This window comes from Dunckerocampus dactyliophorus, chromosome 9, assembly GCF_027744805.1.
Source record: "Dunckerocampus dactyliophorus isolate RoL2022-P2 chromosome 9, RoL_Ddac_1.1, whole genome shotgun sequence".
NCBI classification, from domain to species: domain Eukaryota; kingdom Metazoa; phylum Chordata; class Actinopteri; order Syngnathiformes; family Syngnathidae; genus Dunckerocampus; species Dunckerocampus dactyliophorus.
Window position 1 is genome coordinate 10,323,458 of NC_072827.1, and position 21,207 is coordinate 10,344,664.

The following is a 21,207-nucleotide window of genomic DNA, read 5'->3' on the forward strand; positions in this document are numbered from 1 at the left end:
GTCCCACACGGTGAAAATCTTTTTCTTTCAGTCTCCATGTCACACTGGCTTCAATGGAAGAATTGTGCTTCAAAAGATTTGTTCTCAGATGTTGCACCTCGATGACACAAGTCAGAGTCGCTTCCTTCGGAATACAGTTTGGCACCTCACAGACAGGCGAAACCATAGACATATATGCGTAGACGGTTTGCCCACAGCTGCGATAGGTCAACGTCGCCGCCATTTTGGGTGTGGCAAGGCTGCGCTGTAAATAGACCTGTCAGGATAACAAATTTTGCTGGTCGATAATTGTGCTACAAATTATCGTCGATAATCGATTTTATCGGTAACCTTAATTGTTATAGTCACGAGAGGTGTACTGCTCATTTGAACCACTAGATGGTACTCAAGTATAGTGTTCGGTGTACCCGTGTGAGACATTAGCTTGACACAGAAGTTGCCTGTACGTATGTTTTTGCAGTGTAGCCAGCGACACTGTGAATGCGCACCATTTTGCACAGCTTTGGTTATATTTGCCAACCAAATGCCTCAGGAAGCGTTGACTGTTGGGACGAAGCCTCCGCTGCCCGAGGCACCTACATTGGTTATTTGTTTTTTCCCAGTTGAGAAAACTGTCGGTCGTTGTGTTCATGCGCTCACCGTGTTCATTCTGTTTAAAACCCAAATATTCCCACATTGTGGCTGTTGGCTGTGGCATTCGCCTCAAAACCCATTGCTTCTACGCCTTCTTTATGTTAGCTATGCTGCCTCACGAAGCTCACTGCTAAACCCTCTGTAGCCACTCACTAGTAGCCCCGCCTCTATCTATCTATCGATCTATCCATTGAGTAGAGAGCAAACATTGGTGCCACCTCCCTCGACTCCTGTCTCGTTGTGAATCGCATCTCCACATTTGGTGACCCTCGACGTGGGTAAAAATGTCAACTGACAACATTGACAACGAGACCGTGCCGGCACCCCAACAAGCTAACGAGTTAGCCAACGTCGGTGCTTTCTGTGCCGGCACACCCACGCCCGTGGTTTCGACATATCCAGCCCAGTTCCGACTGCGAGGAATAACACAGAACGTGACGAAGTATTTCCACGTAGGGGTGGCAATAAGTTGATACCTGAAATGTCTAGATGGCCAGTGGGGTGGAGGTGGCCAAAGCCACTGGGGAAAGCAGACTACCCTAACTATTTTATGGTTGGAAACACTAATAAGGATAACATGAATGAGGTAGTTGAAATGTTTAACAATTATTTAGTAAATATTGGACCAAAACTGGAAGACGAAATTCCAAAACTCTGGACAATGGACGAATGGGATGAAACCATAGATAGGAATCTCAATTCCATGTTTCCCACTGATGTAACTAAAAAGGAAATCACTGACATTGTCAAAAATTTTAAAGCAAAAACATCAACTCATTGTAATGGAATCGAAATGGAAAAAATTAAAAGGGTTATCAACGAGATTGTAGAACCGTTAACATATGTTAGTAACTTATCATTTCAGACTGGAAAATTTTCTAACAAAATGAAAATAGCTAAAGTGGTCCCAATTTTCAAAAATGGAGATTAACATCAATTTACAAATTACCAACCAGTTTCCTTATTACCCCAATTTTCTAAAATTAGCGAGAAGCTGTTTAATAACAGCTTGGACAAATTTATTAATAACAACGAATTATTAGCAGGTAGTCAATAATTCAACTTCTATGGCACTGATCAAAATCACAGAGGAAATTACTACTGCTATCGACCACAGAAAATGTTCAGTTGCAGTATTTATAGATCTTACAAAAGCCTTCGATACAGTTAATCACAATATAACAAAATTAGAAAAGTACGGAATCAGAGGATTAGTTTTGAATTGGGTTAAAAGCTACCTTGCAAACAGGAAGCAATTTGTAAAGCTAGGAGAATATACGTACATCTGCGAGTTTAAATATCATGTATGGAGTACCCCAGGGGTCAATATTGGAACCAAAACTGTTCAATTTGTATATCAACAATATTTGCAAAGTGACAAAGGACTTAAAGTTGCTATTATTTGCGGATGATACCACTGCCTTTTGTTGTGGGGAAAGCACACAAGAACGAATTGAAAAGGTCAAGGATGAAATGGTGATAAAAGACATGGTTTGACAGAAACACATTATCCTTGAACCTAAGTAGGCTACAACTAAAATAATGCTATTTGGAAATAGCAGAAAGGATACGCACGATCAAATACAAATAGACGAAGAGGATATTGAAAGAGTGAAAGAAAATACATTTCTGCCGATCATAACAGACAAAAAATGAATTGGAAATCCATTCATCCATCCATTTTCTATACTGCTTCTCCTCTTTAGGGTCACGGGCAAAACCCACACACACACGGGGTGAACATGCAAACGCCACACAGAAATACCCAAGGGAGAATCAAACCCAGGTCTTTCCGATCTCCAGACTGTGACTGTGTTGGCCAACATGCTAACCACTCGCCCACCGTGCGGCCCTTAAACGTGTTGAATGATTACACCAGGACTGAGGATCGAACCTGCAACCACTGGGGTGGGCGACGACTAATCCGAATCTACCACCTAAGCCACGCCACCCTGTGAGTTGGAAATCTAATATCAAAAATATACAACAAAAGGTGGCGAGAAATACTTCAATACTGAATAAAGCAAAATTTGTTCTTGATCAAAAATCACTCCACACTCTTTACTGTTCCTTGGTATTATATTAAACCCACAGCATTTTAGTATGCAGAATGAAATTATTGAACGGATTGAGCAAAAGACAAGCGAATTCAAAAAACAATACAAGCAGTTGATGTTTGCTAAATATAAGGCAGAAGAGTCTTCAATATTATATTTATTGTTCTGTCATGCTTGTTTTGATTTATTATTACACTGATTATTATATGGAATAGTATTCCATGGGATGCAGGAAGTATAATGTGTCCAGGCCCGAGCAGCAAGCGCTAAAGGATTATATCTCTGCTTCTCTTGCCGCCGGCCTCATCCGATCGTCTTCATCGCCTCTTGGCGCTGGGGTTTTTTTCGTTGAGGAAAAAGGAGAAAACTTTATGCCCCTGTATTGACTAATGCAGCCTTAATGAAATCACCGTGAGAAACCGTTACCTGCTGCTGCTCATGGACTCGGCTTTTTCCACTCTTGCATTCCGCCCAAGTTTTCAGTAAACTTGACCTCCGCAACGCATATCATGCATACGGGATGGAGATGAGTGGGAAACCGCCTTTAACACGCCGTTGGGTCATTTTGAGTACCTGGTCACGCCCTTCGGTTTAACTAATGCGCCTGTGGTATTCCAAAATCTGATCAATGACGTCCTGAGAGACATGCTTAAACAATTTTGTTTTGTCTATTTGGACGACGTATTATTTTTTTCTCGTACCTTACAGGAACATGTGCAGCACGTTAGACAAGTTCTTCAGCGCCTCCTTGAGAACCGGCTTTTTATTTAAGGCCGAAATTTTTTTATTTCAAGCTTCTTCAAAGAAGCACTTGCAGAAGTTCCTGGGGTTCTCAAATTTGTACAGGAGGTTCATTCACAATTATAGCAGTAAGGGGGAACCTCTGACAAGGCTCACATCCTCTAAGGTTCCCTTTGTGTGGTCCCAGGAGGCTGAAGCTGCCTTGATTCTCAACTTAAAAGTTTCATTTACAACCGCGCCTTGTCTCTCCCACCCTGGTCCTTCCTGACAATTTTTTGAAGATGTCGACGTGTCAGATACAGGAGTGGGAGCGGTCCTGTCCCAGCGTTCCCCGGTCGACCGAAGGCTTCACCCATGTGCATTTTTCTTGCGTCGCCTCACCACCACAGAACGGAATTACGACGTGGGAAATAGAGAACTGCTGGCCATCATTCTTGCGCTGCGGGAGTGGAGGCATTGGCTGGAGGGCGCGGCCATGCCCTTTGTAGTGGTGACCGACCATAAAAATATGGCATACATCAAGTCCCCTCAAAGACTCAACTCCCGCCAAGCTCGTTGGGCACTGTTCTTAACTCGCTTAAACTTCTCAATCAACTGCAGACTTGGCTCCCGCCACCTGAAACTCGATGCCTTATCCAGAGTATTGGGACCCTCCAAAGTGGACAAGGCCCTGGAGACCATAGTACCTGTAGCCAGGGTGTTGGGGGCACTCCAATGGGAGGTGGAGAGAAGGGTGACTGAAGCGACAGCTGGAGTTGAGACACAAGCAGGCTGCCCGGAGGGCAAACACTTTGTTCCGGCGGAAATGACGACAGATCTTTCAAAAGTAGCCTGCCATTCTGGAGTCAGGACGCACCCACTTCATGATTGCACAGAGGTTCTGGTGGCGCTCCATGGCGGCTGATATCAAGGAGTTTGTGGTGGTCTGCTCTGTCTGTGCCCGGCAAAAGTCTTCGCACCGACTGCCTGCCGGACCACTGCAGTCGTTGCCCGTCTCCTCTAGCCTGTGGTCGCACATCACACTGGACTTCATCATTGGACATCCTCAACCGCAGGGCAATACAGTCATCCTCACAATCGTGGACCGTTTCTCTGAGATGACCCACTTCATTTCCTTACCTAAGCTTCCTTCGTCATTAGAGACTGTCCGACTCCTTGTTAAACACGGCTTCAGAGTACACAGCGTTCTGTTGGACGTGGTCTCCGACAGGGGTCCGCAATTCTCATCTGAAGTATAGAAGCCGTTTTGCAAAGCGCTGGGGGCATCGACTAGCCTATCATCCGGGTACCACCCTCAGTCCAACGGCCAGACAGAGCGGGCCAATCAGAACCTGGAGGCCGCACTTCACTGCATCTGTCACCGGCACCCTTCTTCCTGGTCATCCCACCTCCCTTGGGTGGAGTACGCCCGTAACTCTTGTGTGCACGGTTACAGGTACAGGTACGTCTCCTTTTAAGACGGTATTGGGATATCAACCTCCACTTTTCCTGTCACAGGAGCCTGAGGTTTCCATGCCGTCAGTCCATTTTGTTAGTCTTATTCCAAAATGGAATAAATTCCTTATTTTCCTCAAAATTCAACACACATCACCCCATAATGACATTACTTTTTTGTTTGTAAATAATAATAAATCACACGTGCATAATTATTCACAGATTTAGTCAATACTTTATATTTTGTGCAGAATTTTAAATCAATTTTGGAATAAGGCTGTAACATAAAATGTGGGGAAAAAATTAAACGCTGTGAATAGTCTCCGGATGCATTGCACATGTAATTTATATTATACATTAGTTTGCTTTTGTTAACCTACTTTTAGACAAGCCTAAGAGTCGGTGTGTGTACCTGAATGCATATTAGCGTTTCTGCGCACTAGCATACAGTGACCACCGGATGGCGACAAATACACATTTTCAGGTGCTCATGAAACGTGAGCCTCTATTTGATTATTCCGCACACTATCAGAACACTGTGGACTTGCATAGCAATCATGACAGGGAAACGGGCATAAAGACGAATTGCAGGTAAGAAGCGACTGTGGTTTGACTACTATTTGCATGCCACCGAGATATATGTTATCCAGTGGGAGTGTAGCGAGGTTGGTAGTTATTGAGATTTACTATCCAAGTATGTGAGGCCTATTTAACCAAGAGAGCAAGTAAACCTTGGGTGCTGCTAGCAGCCCTCTTGGCAACTTTGGGGCAATATACCAGCTGTTGTTTATGTGTCATATCGTTCGATCACTATAAGCAAAATTTAAATGTCCAATTGTTGCATGTGAATATACACAAATGATGAGGACTAAACCTGGCGGAAATAGCCTTAATCGATATTAAACACGCAACTTGCTAGCTAGCAAACAATCCTCAGCCAGGCCTGTGGATAGCAGCGTCAAGAGGAACTTAACAGTACGAAACTTCCGGTCACGTAGTTCAAAATAAAACTCTTGCCATAATACAGTGAAGCATTTTAAAAAGGGGGCAGCTTGTTGTTTCGTATTTAAAACATATCACTGTATTTTATTTGCTCTCATTTTTACCTCCGTGAACAGAATTCCAAACATATATATTTTTGTTGTCGCTTTCATTTGTAGTAGCGACTTAATTTTTGAAAGCTAGCTATGTGTTTCCGCATCTTTTTTCGGTATGGATGTTGCGGCTTGGACAAGCGTAGCTAACTAGCGAGCCGTATAGCCGACGAGCAACGAGTGGTAGCCTAACCCACTTAACATAAACAACACACCCAGGCTGTTCACACATGGAACCAAGTGTTTATATCTGCCATTCTGTCCTCCGGGTCAGTCTTTACTTGCTTACATTGTCCAATTTATCCCGAAGAGCCCGCATGTGCTACGTTAGCTTGCGCCAGCGCTTTAGAATGGATGCACTGGTTGTACCGTATCTCGTTTTAGAAACAAACAAGTGGAATGTTTAAATTGCCAAGTGTATATTTATCTACTGGAACCATGTAATTGCCAATTTGTACGGAATATACAACATTTTATACAAAATATGTCACCGTGTTTGCATGTGTTATATAACACTGAGTAATCCCATTTAAACTTTTCTTTGCTTATACTTTTTGAGGAATAGAAAAAGCACAGTTTAAGTCAGGGGTGTTCAAATTGTGGCCCGGGGGGGCATTTGTAGCATACAGATGTTTTTTTTTTTTTTTTATTACAATCTAAATATGTTTGTTTGTTTGCAATCTAAATATTTAACAAGAAAACGAAAAAATAAAACAGCAGCATAAATCGGCAGTAATTTTGCATGAAGACAGGCAAAATATTAAACAATCTAATGAGAAAAGGATGTAAATTAACAAGAATAACATCGAAATATGACGAAAATGTGTCGTTTTAGTAGCATAAAGTTGAAATATTAAAGAAGAGAGACATTCATTTTAAAACTTGTAATAGGAGAAAAAATTTTAAATTTGGAAAATTAGCTTGCGGCCAACGTTATTATAATGTGAGAATAAAGTCCAAATATTATGGGAATAAAGTCAGAATTACAAGGAGAATCTTTACAAGAAGAAAGTTGGGGAAAAAAAAGCAACAGCAGAAACGGAAAGAACAGATGTAATTTTTTTACGAGAATAACGTAATATTGTGATGAAAGTAGTGGAGCATATGAGAAAGAAACAAAATAAAGATGTAATTTTTGGAAATTAGGTTGGGGAAAATGTTATAAAATTATGGGAATAAAGTCATAGTATTACAAAAAATAAAATTTTCAAAGGTTATTTAAGAAGAAAGTTGAAATGTTTGGGGGGGAAGCCTACAAAAGTGGGGAAAAAAGAGCAAAGGCTCAAGATCATACTAATAATACGTTTATTCACTGATATCACAAAGCTGAGATGCAGTGAAATATATATATCTTCTTAGTGTATGTGGCCCTCGGTGGAAAAATTTGGACACCCTTGATGTAAGTGATGCACCGTAGTTCTTGCAATAGTATATTTAACATTCATACAGTACATTTAACTAATGGAAGATCATGGTAATGTTCAGTGGAAATATTTTCTCTCTTATTCTAACAGGCTCAGCAGCTACTCTATGTAAGATGAACACTGAGGACAAGTTGGAGGGCATGCTGTTTAAGTGCAGCAGTGCAGGGATGGATGGCGGCCGAGTGGGATTGGGTGGCGCAGGCGGACTAGTGGTGATGACACTCGGGGAACGATCGCTGGCGGACCACCCGCTGTTGGCGGAAGACGAGGAGGACGACGATGAGGAGGAGGATTTGACCGTGAGCTCTCTGGTGACTCATGACCTGGTACCTCCCGAGCAGCTGATGATGCAGGAGATGTCAAAGAACAGCGGCGTAGGCGATGAGGAGGGAGCGGGCGAGGTGGGAGTGCACTTCCCCCTGAAGCTCACCCATAAGTTGCCTTGCTTGCCTGTGAGTTCATGCTGAGAAGTATTGTTTTGTTCATTTTGAAAAGGTACAAAAGTCTTCGACCACTCATTAGATGTTCTGTTGTAGGGCGTACTCACACTAGACCGATCGTACCTCACGTGGGCCCACTTCACACCTAAGCACGGCACACTTCCACTCCTTTCGCATGATGTAAGAGTCGGAGCAGGGCACAGCACGATTCCATGCAACGTAGCCTAGTCATAGAATGACTGTAATGTGATTGCTCTTTGCAAGTTCTTAATGATAATCAACATAATTAGGGCTGCAACCAACCTTTTACTTTCTTAGTCGATCAATTTGAAGCTTGTTTTGTTTAGGCCCTAAACAGATTAAACACAAACAGTGCTTTGGTCCGCAACATATCAGAAAAAATGTCCATCCAAGTCAAAGCTGATGTGTGTGAATATCTTGTTTTGCCTAAAACACAACAATAATAGGTGTGCTTTCATGAATTATTATGGAAATTTAAAAAATATTCACATTTGAGAGGCTGAAATCAGAGGATATGTACATTTTGAAATCAAACCATTAATGTACCAAAATAGTTGTCAATTAATTGTTGCAGCTCAAAACAATACAATACAATGCAGTATTGGTGTTTTAGTTAATACTAATTTTATGGATGCACAAGTTAAAAGAGCCTGTGGTTATGTTCAAAACCAGGACTGTTGCAGTCAAAGAACAAATTAAAATTGCCGCTGTCACACTGCACACACTTAATACTAAAGAGATTTCCAAGAAACAGTTTTTCCTGTTCATATGCACACATTGAGAGAAGTGTGTCAAAGTTTTACAAAGTCTCGGCTCTGGCTGGAGTGTTCCAAAAAGTCAGTATGCATATGGACAAAAAGACAAAACAAAGAGGAAATAAATATTATCATACATGACAAAATACGCAGCAACACTGACCAAACAGCACCCAAGTGGACTTTTTTTTGGTCGGGACCAGAGTACCGGACTAAACGACTGAACGCACTCTTAAGTTTGAACGCACACTGAAGATCAAGTCTTATCTGTTCACTTGTCCTTCTCAGGCATTAAATTAAGTGGAGTCACCCAAGGTTCAAATTGCTGAGTAATATTTGTACAGTATTTGGATTCATACTTGGTTGGATGCAAAGTCTTCTTGGAAGGAATCCAAATTTTAAGACCAGTTGAAAAATTGCAAGAATTTTCATTTTGCACTGTTGGATCTGAAGGAGGTTCTATGTAGAGCTTCAAAATGAAAAGTGAAAAAATGGGAGTGAGACAAAAAAAACTAGCAAATTGCAAAAGTAAACAATTTATTTCATACAAGCATCCATCCATCCTGAGGCATTCCCTGGCCAGGTGAGAGACATAGTCTCTCTAACGCAGGGGTCACCAACGTTTTCCTTGTGAGAGCTACTTTTACACAATGAAAATGGCCAAGAGCTACTCATTTTTGTAACATTTATTTTCAGAGCTTATTTTAAACCCAAACAAAGCAAATATGCTTGTTTTACCAGAACATTACCAAAATGCTGGTGTCCACAACTCACATGTTGTATTTCAGAATGCATTTCTTTCGACTGTTCTTTCATTATTAACTGAAAACCTGAATGAAAAGCAGGCTTGCGGGCACCTCATGTGGTTGTGGGGGGCTACCTGGTGCCTGCGGGCACCACGTTGGTGACCCCTGCGAGTCTAATGTGTCCTGGGTCTTCCCTGAGGCCTCCTACTGTACCAGTCGGACGTGCTCAGAACACTTTCCCAGGGGGACGTCAGGTAGGCATCCTCACCAGATGCCCGAGCCACCTCATCTGGCTCCTCTCAATGTGGAGGGACAGCAGTTCTACTCAGAATTTCTCACGGATGAAAGTGCTTCTCACCTTATCTCTAAGGGAGAGCCCAGCCACCCTTCAGAGAAAACCCGTTTCAGCCGCTTGTACCTGTAAGCTTATGACCGTAGGTGAGGGTAGGAACGTGGATCAACCGGTAAATTGCGAGCTTTCCCTTTGGCTCAGCTCCCTCTTCACCACAATGGACCAATGCAGAGTCCACATCACTGCAGACGCGACACCAATCCGCCTATCAATCTCGCGTTCCATCCTTCCCTCACTCGCGAACAAGACCCTGAGGTACTTAAACTCCTCCACTTGGAGCAGGATCTCACTCCCAACCCAGAGATGGCACTCCACCCTTTTCTGGGCAAGAACCATGGACTCGGACTTGGGGGTGCTGATACGCATCTCAGCCGCTTCACACTCTGCTGCGAACCGATCCAGTGACCGTTGAAGGTCACGGCTGCAAAAAGCAGAGAACCCGTGCTGCGGCCACCAAACCGGAACGCCTGGAAATTCTGTCCATAAATGTAATGAACAGAATCGGTGACAAAGGCCAGTCCTGGCGGAGTCCAACCCTCACAGGAAAAGGGTCCGACTTATTGTCGGCAATGCAAACCAAACTCTGACACCGGTCATACAGGGACCAAAAAGCCTGAATTTGGTGGTCAGATACCCCGTTTCCTGGAGTACTCCCCACAGAGTTCCTTGAGGAACACTGTCAAGTGCCTTCAAGTCCACAAACCACATGTAGACTGGTTAGGCAAAGTCCCATGCACCCTCAAGGACCCTGCCGAGAGTATAGAGCTGGTCCATAGTTCCATGACCAGGACAAAAACCACACTGCTACGAGATTCAACTAACCGGCAAAACAAGCATTATAGTGAAATAGGCTGTTCACCAGTTTATCAACACTTAATGGAAAACTGCACTTTTTAAAAAGATTTGCCCATCATCAACAATCCTTATCGGACACATGGACACACATCTTTCTGACGCGCTGCGGGTGAGTGTGTGGTGAAGCTAGCTACTAGCTGGCTAGTAGCTAGCAGGTGTGGTGTGGCAGAGTGCCAATACGCAAGTAACGTAGTTCTTTGGCATAACAATGTTAATAATAATAATACCAATTTCGCTGTAGCTTGGTTAATATGCACATCACATTATATGTAAATAGAGCGTTGTTGGCGCTTTTTGGAGGGTTTTTTTTTCCCCAGAAGGCTTTATAGGCTTAGCTAAGGCTTTTTAGCTGTTTTTATATCTTTTAAAACACACAGAAAAGAGAGACATATGTGAGACATGAACACATAAGGATTGTGGATGATGGGCAAAATTCCCAAAAATTTGCAGTTTTCCTTTAAAACCTCCCAAAATCCCCCTAAAATGCAAATCAAATGTTCAAAAGAGGACTTAGTAACGAGTAGCCGTGCCATTGTTGTTAATCACCTCAAACATTGGTTTGGGCATGCTTGACGCCAGGCTAGTGGGAATGTTGCTCCCGGTGGTGAAGAAGGCTTCATGGAGGGCATCCACTGTCTGGAACTGATGTCATTTTTGTAAACTTGCCTTGCCGTCCATCCCCAAATGTTCTTTTGATTTAAATCAGGGGATCAAACATGCAGGATGGTCCAAAAGAGTGAGGTTATTCCTCTGGAAGAAGTCCTTTGCCAGGTGGGCATTGTGCACTGCAGCGTTGTCCTGTTGAAAAACCCAGTCATTACCACACAGACGAGGGCCTTCAGTGATGAGGGATGCCCCTGCAACATCTCCACATTGTCAGCTGCCTTTTGACACCCTTGCACCACCTGAAGTTCCATTGAAGAAAAAAGAAGCCCAGATCATGATGGCGCCACCTTCACTGTGCCATGTGGAAAACATCTCAGGTGGGATCTCCTTGTCATTTCAGTAATGTTGGAAGCCATCAGGACTGTCAAGGTTAAATTTTTTCTCATCAGAGGATAAAACTTTGTTCCACTTTTCCATGTCCCATATTTGGTGCTGTCATGCAAATTCCGAACGGGCAATTTTGTTGTGTTGACGGAGACGATGCCTTTAAGACGTTTTTTCTTCTTAAAACACTTCTCTTGTAGAAGCCATTGAAGTTATTGGATTGCACTCTGCACCAGTAACAACCTTCATTTGGGCCGAGGATGTGTGTCTTGACGGACAGCCAATCAGATCCGTCGGCCGGTGACATTTTTTTGGGTCTACCACTTGACTTTTTTTTGTTCCATGACCCTCAGGATCTTTTGAAGAAGTTTCAAATGACTGTCTTACTGCACCCAACCTCAGCAGCAATAGCACGCTGCGAGAGGCCTTGCTTTTGCTACTCAACAATCCGACCGCGTTCAAAGAGACAATGCTTTTTTTTTGCCTTTGCCATCAAAAGATCATGACAGTGTGAATACCTGACAGAAAATTACATTGAATCCAAATTTTTGCCAAGATTTTAAACTTTTGATAAGCTGATAAACAGCCTATTTGATTTTAATGCTTGTTTGCAATAAAAATTCTCTCACTCCCATTTTTTTTTGCTTTTTGACGTTCTATTTTTGAACTGCTCTTCAAATTTTGATCAGGAGTGCATATACACATTTGTCCACATGTCCTACAGCTCACTGTCATGTCCTCCAGGATGTTAATCAAACTATGAGCAATATAACACCGTGACCTTAATATGACTGATGACGTACCTTACGCTGCTCTTACAGGGGCTTCACAAGGAATGCTTCACAAGAATGCTTATTGCTCACATTCACAAGAATGCTTATTGTTGTTTTCCTATGAATGCACACATCACATTTGCTGGGTCATGGACTTTGCTGAAAGTCTTTTGTCTATGCTCCTTCTTTACAGCTCAGCATTAAGCAAGAATTAAAACTGGCCGAATCACCAGTCCAGATCAAGAAGGACAAGAAATCAGTCAAAGATCTGATCATTTGTCCCAAGAAGAAGAAAAGGAAACAACACTCACCAGCAAAGGTACAAAAGGAGAAAACCAACAGTGTTGGCCAAGTACATGTTAGAATTATGTAGGATTTTCCCAGTGATTGCAAAATATTGTAAATATTTTTTATGTTTTGTTCTGCCAACACAGATCCTCAGCATTAATGACGATGGTTCGTTTGGCATCCAAAACCCCAAGTGCCATGTTTGTGTTCACTGCAATGCCGCATTCAGAACCAACTACCATCTCCAGAGACACGTCTTCATCCACACTGGTATAAATGATCCAAATGTCGTTTCTCAATGTTTTTTCAATGCATAGATCTTATGAGAAATACTGTTTTAGGTGAGAAACCGTTTCAGTGCAGCCAGTGTGACATGCGCTTCATTCAGAAATACCTTCTCCAGAGACATGAGAAAATCCACACCGGTAAGCATTCCAATTCGAAAGTTTCTTGTTTTTCTTTTGACGTCTTTGACCTAAGTAGGTCAAGGTGTATTTGTATGCTCAGGTGAGAAGCCTTTCCGCTGCGATGAATGTGGTATGAAGTTCATCCAGAAGTATCACATGGAGAGACACAAGAGGACACACAGTGGAGAGAAGCCATATCAGTGCGACTACTGTCACCAGGTTACATTTCTTGTTGCTTCAAAGTTGTATCTTGCGAGTAAAATGTTTGTTCAAGGCCCATAGTTGATCATGACAATTGGATCTGGTAGCCGTATTGCTTGTAATATAGAACGAGTACATCCTCAGTAAGCTGCCTCGACTTTTCAAGGCCCTGTATTTCAATTATTCTCCGACTACACGTGACTTACCAAAAAGAAGCGCCCATTTTCCCCAGCAAGAAAAATGATAACAGATGGTAGTTTCCGTAAGGCAGTACAGTTCAGTACATGACACAAAAAGTCTTGATTTGGTTAGCGTTTTCACTGCAAGTGTGTGACCTTTCAGGCTGTGATTGGTCGGCTTGTCGTACATTTTCCTGTCTGTATTTGACTCGTTCAGAGGGCAGACAGCCCATCTGCCCGAACACCCTTCTCCTCCAATTTTGGATTTACTGACTATTGTCACACATCAATTAGTTCCAGCTGCAGTAACACTCACCTTCTCTCTTTAATTACCATCGTTCACCTGTGGCGGCTGGGAAGCTAACGAGCTAGTTGACAAGAGTACTGGTTGCTCACAGAGTCCCGCATTCAACCCTGATGAAGCACTGTAAAAACACCGGTGTCCAAAGTACGGCCCAAGGGCCATTTGCAGCCCGTGGCTCGTTTTAGAAATAAAATTAACCAAAAAAACACAAAAAATGGGAAAAATGAAGCAAAAGAGAATCACATTTTTTTGCCTTTTAACCTTCAAGTTTGCCAGGTCTGCATCACAGCAGCAGATAACACTGGTCTACAAATCTGCAAAACATTTCTGCTTCTGAGATAAAACATATCACTCTTGGTCAATTTTGGGCTGCTGAAAAAGAATATGACCATCAAAAAATCTTATTAGCTAAAATTTTAAAGATATGCGAGGTTTTTTATTACATAGTAAGGTATAGGGAGTAATACACAATGTGATAAGTCTTCATACACTTTATGTGCATACAGTCACAAGATTATGAAGATTCAACTTGGCACTTCTTGTGAAGTGAATACAGGTTCTGTATTCAACATTATGTGGCCGACCTTCATTGCCAATTGTGGGCATATGGTATACCACAGGGTTGGTGTATCTTTAAAACAAGAACAAATGAGCATTTTTAAACATAATTTTCATACTCGGTGACTCAAAATTAGCCAAGAATGACTACTTTCGTTTCAGCAGCGTTTTGGTTGTAGACCAGTATAATTTGCCAGTAAATTCGACAAAGAAGAAAACACAAACGCAAAGGTCTTTAATCCTCTCTCTGTTGTAGTCCGTGGTACACAAACAGAAGAAGATTACCATGACATCAACATATGTTGTCTTCTTTCGGATTCATCTTGGATCCTAGGCCTTTTGAGAAACCCTACTTTAGATTCTCAACTGGTGGGTTGCGGGTATTTGTTGGCCAAAAGTGGGAGGGGAAGGACATCGAGTGGAGACTTATCATGCCTTCCGTCTGACACATAGCTGCAGACATCTGCTGGAGAAGAGCGTGCCATAAAGAGAGCGACAGCGTTTCACTGCTGCAGCTCGTGTTGTGTTGCAAACAGTCCCTTTTAAAAATGAGATATCAGAGAAGATTGACTTGAAAAATGTCTGCAATTTGGGTCGCCGCTTGCCATTGGAAGGGTGATTGTGGACCCCGCAGCCAAACCAGTTGAGACCCACTGCTTTAAACCAACCAGCCCATGAGAACTGGGTTAATAAGCAAAAACGAAGCGAGCCAGGGCAAACAAACTCGTTTGTTACTCTCAATATTGTACGATAACCGGTAAAGTGGGCAAAAACCAGGGAGAATTTTTGGTGAAAACCTAATCATAAGAAAACTGGGGCATTGGAAAACAGAGGTTTGACTGCAATAATAATAAAGTAGGGCCCTATGATTTCCATGTGAACGGAATCGCAGACGGAATTGGCCAATAAAAACGGAATCTACTGTTGCGGAATCTAGCAGAAACTGATATAATGTAAATGAAATGATTGTCTTTGTGAGGAGAAGGAATGTTTGTGTGCGGAAGCATTTCCTGGCAGGCCGCTCAATCGTGGCGCAATCTCATCACAAACGGTAATCTCACCCTTTCGAACTAAACATGTCGAAATGGCGTCCTGAAACACAGCCGAAAGTTGGCGAAAAAACATTGAAGCTTCTCTCTTACGACGCGTGAATCAAGCTAGCTCGTTTAACTTAGTTTAGCAGAGCATGCTAGTGCGGATACTCTGGCTGTACGAGTGTGTTTGCACTTCAGTGTGTTTTGTCTTACTGCTTTCATGTAACAGAGCGTTTTACGATGCTTGCTGACGTTGTGCTAGTTCTGAGCGAAATAAGGAGAGGCACTTAATCTTGCACCCAGCTCATCTTAACTGTCAAGAGACATTCTCAACACATCTGGCCTTCAAAGTAAGAGCGCTGTTCACCACATCCTGTCGAATTGTTTAAACCAAATAAGGGTGTCATAAAAAATATCTTGAATTAATAATGCAATTGGAATTGCATACATCATCCTTAATCACAAGAACAGGCATTGATTTTTGAGGATTTTGTAGCAATGTGTGCAAAAGCAGACATTCCATTGAAATACTGGGCAAAATTGGATTTATTGCATCAATTAATGTAAGGATTTTTGCATCTAATTCATGGACATTTTATTGATTGTCACAAAAGTACGCAAAATACGTGTAATATGGAACAAAATAAAACAAAATTTCTTAGGGCCATAATTATAGGTCCTGGGCTTTGTATGAGGAAATACTGTATCAATATTGCATCAACATTGATCAGCCTTCACTGCTAATCTGTTCATAGCTGCATAAATCTTATTTTATCATCCACAGTACTTCTCCAGAACTGACCGTGTTTTAAAGCACAGAAGAATGTGCCATGAAAACCGAGACAGAAAGACCAACAAGGCTGGCAATAAAAGCGTAGCGCTACACGAAACAGATTCTTTAAGCCCCTTCCTCACCAAAGAGTGCGTGTTGCCCAAGAAGAAGCGGCAAAAGTGTGCAGACAAGTCGGACAGTCCAGGCTCTTCCACCGCCACTCAAACAGAAGGGCTCACTGCCACGGTGAAAGAAACTGCAATGAAAGAGGAACAGAAAAAAAAGTGCGAAGTCCTGCCTCTCTTTGCCATGTCCTCCAAAGTCAAACATGAGTATGTAATTGGAGAATACTCTGTGGAGCTTCCAGAAGAAACTACCAGCCAACACCAAGATGGAGACTTGTCGTCAGAGGAGGCAGCAACCCCTAAACTTGTCCTGAAGAAGATCTCCAAGAGGAGCCTTAAACAGTCTGGTGAACCAGCTCCGTGCCTGGCCACTCTGTCCTCATTTGAGGACAACAACAAAGTCACACATTACACCTTTGAAATTGTTGACAAACAAGGCCTTTTAGATGAAGTCAACAACACGGAGTCAGTCGAAACTCCAGCAAAACCGACGGCCAGCAGCACAAACTATGATGATGCCATGCAGTTCCTCAAGAAGAAACGCTATCTTCAAGCGGCGACAGCCAACAACAGTCGGGATTACAGCCTTAACACGAGTAGTATCTCTTCCCAGCCAAGCGTTACTCACACTGTGGTGTCTGCAGTCATTGATGAAACAGTTCCTGCGACCATTCTGGAACCTCAGCCGATTAACACGGAAATAAAAGCTACACATGACAGGAATGTGTTGCCAGATGAGGTTCTTCAGACGCTGTTGGACCACTACTCCAACAAAGCGAATGGCCAGTCAGACATTTCCTTCAGCGTTGCAGATGCAGAAGTTACCTCAAGCATATCTATTAATTCCTCTGAAGTTTCAGACAGCAGTCCCCCTGAGAGCCTTCTGGCTGCCAGTGCTCAGACTCAGCCCCCAACGGAGAAGTCCAGTCTGTTGCAAGAATATTCCAAATTTCTCCAGCAAGCGCTGGAACGAACCAGCCAGAATGACAGCTACCTGACAAGCCAGAGCCTCAGTTTAGTCACAGAAAACCCCACCTTAGCCGGACAGCCTCTGTTCTCCACCGAGAAACAGTTTCCTTCACCCAGTAGGTTCAAATCAGGGACGAGCTCTCCATTAAGATCCACGATAGAGAAACCTCACTTTGGATTACTGGTCGGGGACTCCCAGCACTCGTTTTCATTTTCAGGCGATGAGACCACCCCCCCTTCCACAGTGTCCCCATCCGAGGAGGACTTCCTGGAACAGGTCTCTCCTTCCAAAAAGACAGACTCCTCTCAAGGGATACTGCAGGCGTTTCAAATAGGCACATTTGATCCAAACTTCAAATCCCACTTCCAGACCTCAAGATCCAGTTCCTCCTCACAGTTTACAGGTGCCAACGGACAAGTGAGTCTTCGCGGACACAGCACAGACTTCTCAGAATTTCCTTTAGTTCGAGTCACTGAGACCAGGTCCCAACTGAATTCCTCCCCAGATGTTTCCTCGAGTGAAACCTTTGGTTGAGGAGACGACTCTGGGATCCGTTCATTAATCATTTCTGCAGCACTTTATCCCATTTCACCTGTTTTGCCAAAACATCCACATTTTTTTTGTTGTATTTAAGCTGTTTTGAAAATAATATTATGAAAAATTGGCAGTACCCCCTTTTAAAAAAAAAATAATAAAAAATTCCATTGAGAGATTAAGTGACCAAGCTAAATATATAAGGAAAACAAGAGTAACATTTTATCATTTTATGCCATATTGGTATATAGCATATTTATGTTTTTGTAAATCTCTTTTGCTTCGACACACACAGAAAACACTCTTGCTTTTTGCTTTTAGCTACCTCTCTTAGTTATACATTTAACAATGAAGTGCAAAAATTATTTTGATTCCAGATGTTCAACCACTCTTTAGTTGCCTCTGGAGATGACACCATAACTATGAAGCTGTATGGGATTCTTTAGTTTCTACTGCCACTTTACTGTTGCCTGAAAAGCATGCTTCATCATGTTGTATATTGAGTGGGTCTGGAATCTTGTCCATTAACAGGACTTTGATGGGGGGAAAAAAATAGAGATCCCGCTTTTTATTTTTTTGTTATTGCCAAATATAAGGTTGAATTAAATCTTAAAAAGATTACAGCAGCCCCCCCTTACTCCCACCATAAGTGGTCGCCACACTTGCGTAAAAGTGAGCTGTAGTGAGATGACTTAAAAGGATTGTGCTTGACGTTTGCACAATTTGCACATTTTTTCACTACAAAGAGAATGTAGTACTTTGAATCACAGTGTGGGAATACCCGTAACGGACCAGGTTTTTCTGACCCATCCTCTAATATTATTTGAAATGTTTTAGTCATGTAGCACTTGTGGCTGCAACTTCAGTTCCTTGATGGATTTGATTGGATGGAGGATGCACACATTTGGGGGAAGCAACCATGTGATGGAAACCCCCTATGTTGAGGTTATACATTGTTTTAAGTTTCTTGATGTGTAATATTAAGTATATATAACATACAAGGACAGAGTTAGCTGTAGGCTGAACCGTCAAGTCAATCATCTCTTCTGGAGAAAATCAAATTTGACCATAGCTTGATGCAACCGTGAGATTGTAAATCAAATGGTTGAGCGACTTTTCCTTTGTACAGTGGAACCTCCGTTTTTGTTATTAATCCATTCCTAACGGTCAGACGAAAACAGACATGTCTGAAAACCGAAGCAATTGTCATTACAAACACTGGCTCACTTTCTGTAATGCGTCTCCCTTAAAACCATTCCCCCTGCAACCTGTGTTAAAGGTTCCTACCTTTACATTATAGTCCTATTGTGAGAAACGTTACCGTCATACTTTGCTACGAGTTTGTCCTTGAATTCAGTCCTGTTTCTCACATTCTTTCCAACTTTCCAGTGACATGGTGGGTTATTTTGCAGTTGTAATAAAAAAAAAATAATAAATAAGAGTGCGCTTGAATGCCTCATCAGTGCAGGGTGCACATTGCTTATTAGGAAGAACAAAGGAGATTGTGTCATAGTGTCCCAACTCGAGCTGCAACAATTAATTGATGATTAATCGATTGTCCAATTCATCGACAGCTGTTTTAGTAACAGTGATCGACATTTTTGCCTCTTTTCCGAGACGTTCTGGACCAAACCACTAACTGTGTTTGGGTCATATTAATTTGGTCTGTCTGCGGCCTAACCGATTACTCCATTAAGCGAATCAACAAGCTTCAGATTAATCGACAAAGCAAATAATCGTTAGATGCATCCCTAATAAGTGTCCCAGCTAGAGCTGCAACAATTAATCCATGATTAATAGATTATCCAATTAATTGGCAACAGTGATCTGAATTTTTTCCTCTTTTCGGACTAAACCACTAACTGCGTTTGGTTCATATTTATTTGGTCCGTGTAGGGACTAACCAATTACTCGAATAATCGAAATAAGCTTCAGATTAATCAACAAAGCAAATGATCGATTGATGCAGCCCTAGTAGTATCCCAACTAGAGTTTCAACAATTATTTGATGATTAATCAATTATCCAATTAATCGACAACTATTTTGGAATTTGATCGTTTTTTTCATTTAAAAATTAAATATTCTCTGATTTCAGCCTCTCAAATGTGAATATTTGTGAATGTGAATGTGAATAAAGAACCACAATCCATTCTTCATTCTTGCTTGGTTTGGGCACGATAACCAAGACTGTGTACGAAAACTGAAACATATTTGTGGCAATTTTTGGGGTGTACGAAAACCGAGGTTCCACTGTATATATCTTAAGAGTGGTATAGAAAGTGACGCTTAAGGTGCTATTGTGTAAAACACTGGCCTTATATGTCATCATATTAAGTTCCACTGGCAATCAGGGACAGACAGCACCAACAATAATCATCAATAGTGTACATTCCCTTAATATATGTATATCCTGTAAATACATTGTATATTTTTCGGTTTGGATTAGTACTCTCACAGCGATGTGTTACTGCAGAGACGGCTTGTGCAAGACTATTGTTTCTTTTTAGAGGCATATTATTTTCTTTTGCAGAATTTGTTAGATTTAAGGATGCATCAGTTTCCTTATGAGATTTGTGTATATATAGGCAATGTGATCAGTGATATCAAGAGGAAAACTTTTCCTTATGCTGTGTTGCCGACAGGTTAAGTAAAATGAACTTAGATTCTTGTAATTTAATGCAGTGGGTCGGACATTTTCATGGGTTTAACTGTACACATCAACAAAAAATGCAGTCCTAATGCCCAATTTAATTGTAAGCACAGTGGACATCGAGTCATTCGTGTACATTGACAGCTTGAAATCAACTGACAGTTTGAAATCCTTTCAAGCAATTCAAAACAGTTGTTAAGAGTTTAATGAATTAAAACTGCAGCACTGTTTTTTTTTTTCTTTTTGGCCATAAGTGTCCTTGTATAAGCTAGAGAAAAAAATCTGTTCCGTATAAAAAGATATGGATTATGTCTTTTTAAATAAAAAAAACATATTTTTGAAACCCGTCATTTAAGGCACTGGTATGCATGGTATATCATATGCACTCATTATTGCTACACTCATTTGTCTCTGTAGAAGTGGTTTGTGTCAACTTCTTTGAATGTGAATCTCTGACCTTTTTTTAAAAAAAAATGGCATCTTCTCATGTCAATAAGTTAAGATGGAAGCTTTACCGCTTCATTGTGGGAATTGGAAAGGTTTATTGCATGGGCTACTCTCAAACGTTGTTGGGTCAAGTGAACTTGTTTGATGAATGACGTGAAGCTTTAATTGTAGCTGATGAATCAGTCCGGTAACCCCCATACTGTTCGTTTTTTGCAATATATAATGATTTGTAAACAATGATTCAGTTGTTCTCTTGATTGTTGTCATGTCCATATGAATAAAATGTTTCCCAAAAAAGTGGTTATGATTTGTCATGTACCTGTTTGTTTGAATTATTAGCCCCTTTTCAGCACCTCATACCTAAATGTACCAGTGACTTTGAAAAACCTCACATTTCCACCAAAACATCAAAACAGTTCCTG

The 21,207-nt window shown here is 41.7% G+C and overlaps 1 protein-coding gene across 6 annotated transcripts; it reads left to right on the plus strand.

The window, feature by feature from the left end:
* Nucleotides 1–5,325: 5,325 nt before the first annotated feature.
* Nucleotides 5,326–21,084, plus strand: znf148 (zinc finger protein 148). 6 transcript variants are annotated; one of them, XM_054788248.1, is made up of 8 exons: nt 5,326–5,456; nt 6,536–6,540; nt 7,480–7,835; nt 12,509–12,634; nt 12,750–12,873; nt 12,945–13,028; nt 13,111–13,229; nt 16,071–21,084. In XM_054788248.1, exons 1-8 carry the CDS (start codon nt 5,326–5,328, stop codon nt 17,685–17,687), a joined length of 2,562 nt encoding a protein of 853 aa, XP_054644223.1. In that variant the 3' UTR covers nt 17,688–21,084. The 6 variants fall into 6 exon arrangements, 5 of the variants coding, with proteins under 5 accessions (XP_054644223.1, XP_054644218.1, XP_054644221.1 ...); XR_008572528.1 differs by lacking the exon at nt 6,536–6,540 and having other exon boundaries at nt 5,356–5,456; nt 7,474–7,835; nt 16,071–20,938; nt 20,969–21,084; XM_054788243.1 differs by lacking the exon at nt 6,536–6,540 and having other exon boundaries at nt 5,356–5,456; nt 7,474–7,835.
* Nucleotides 21,085–21,207: the final 123 nt, after the last annotated feature.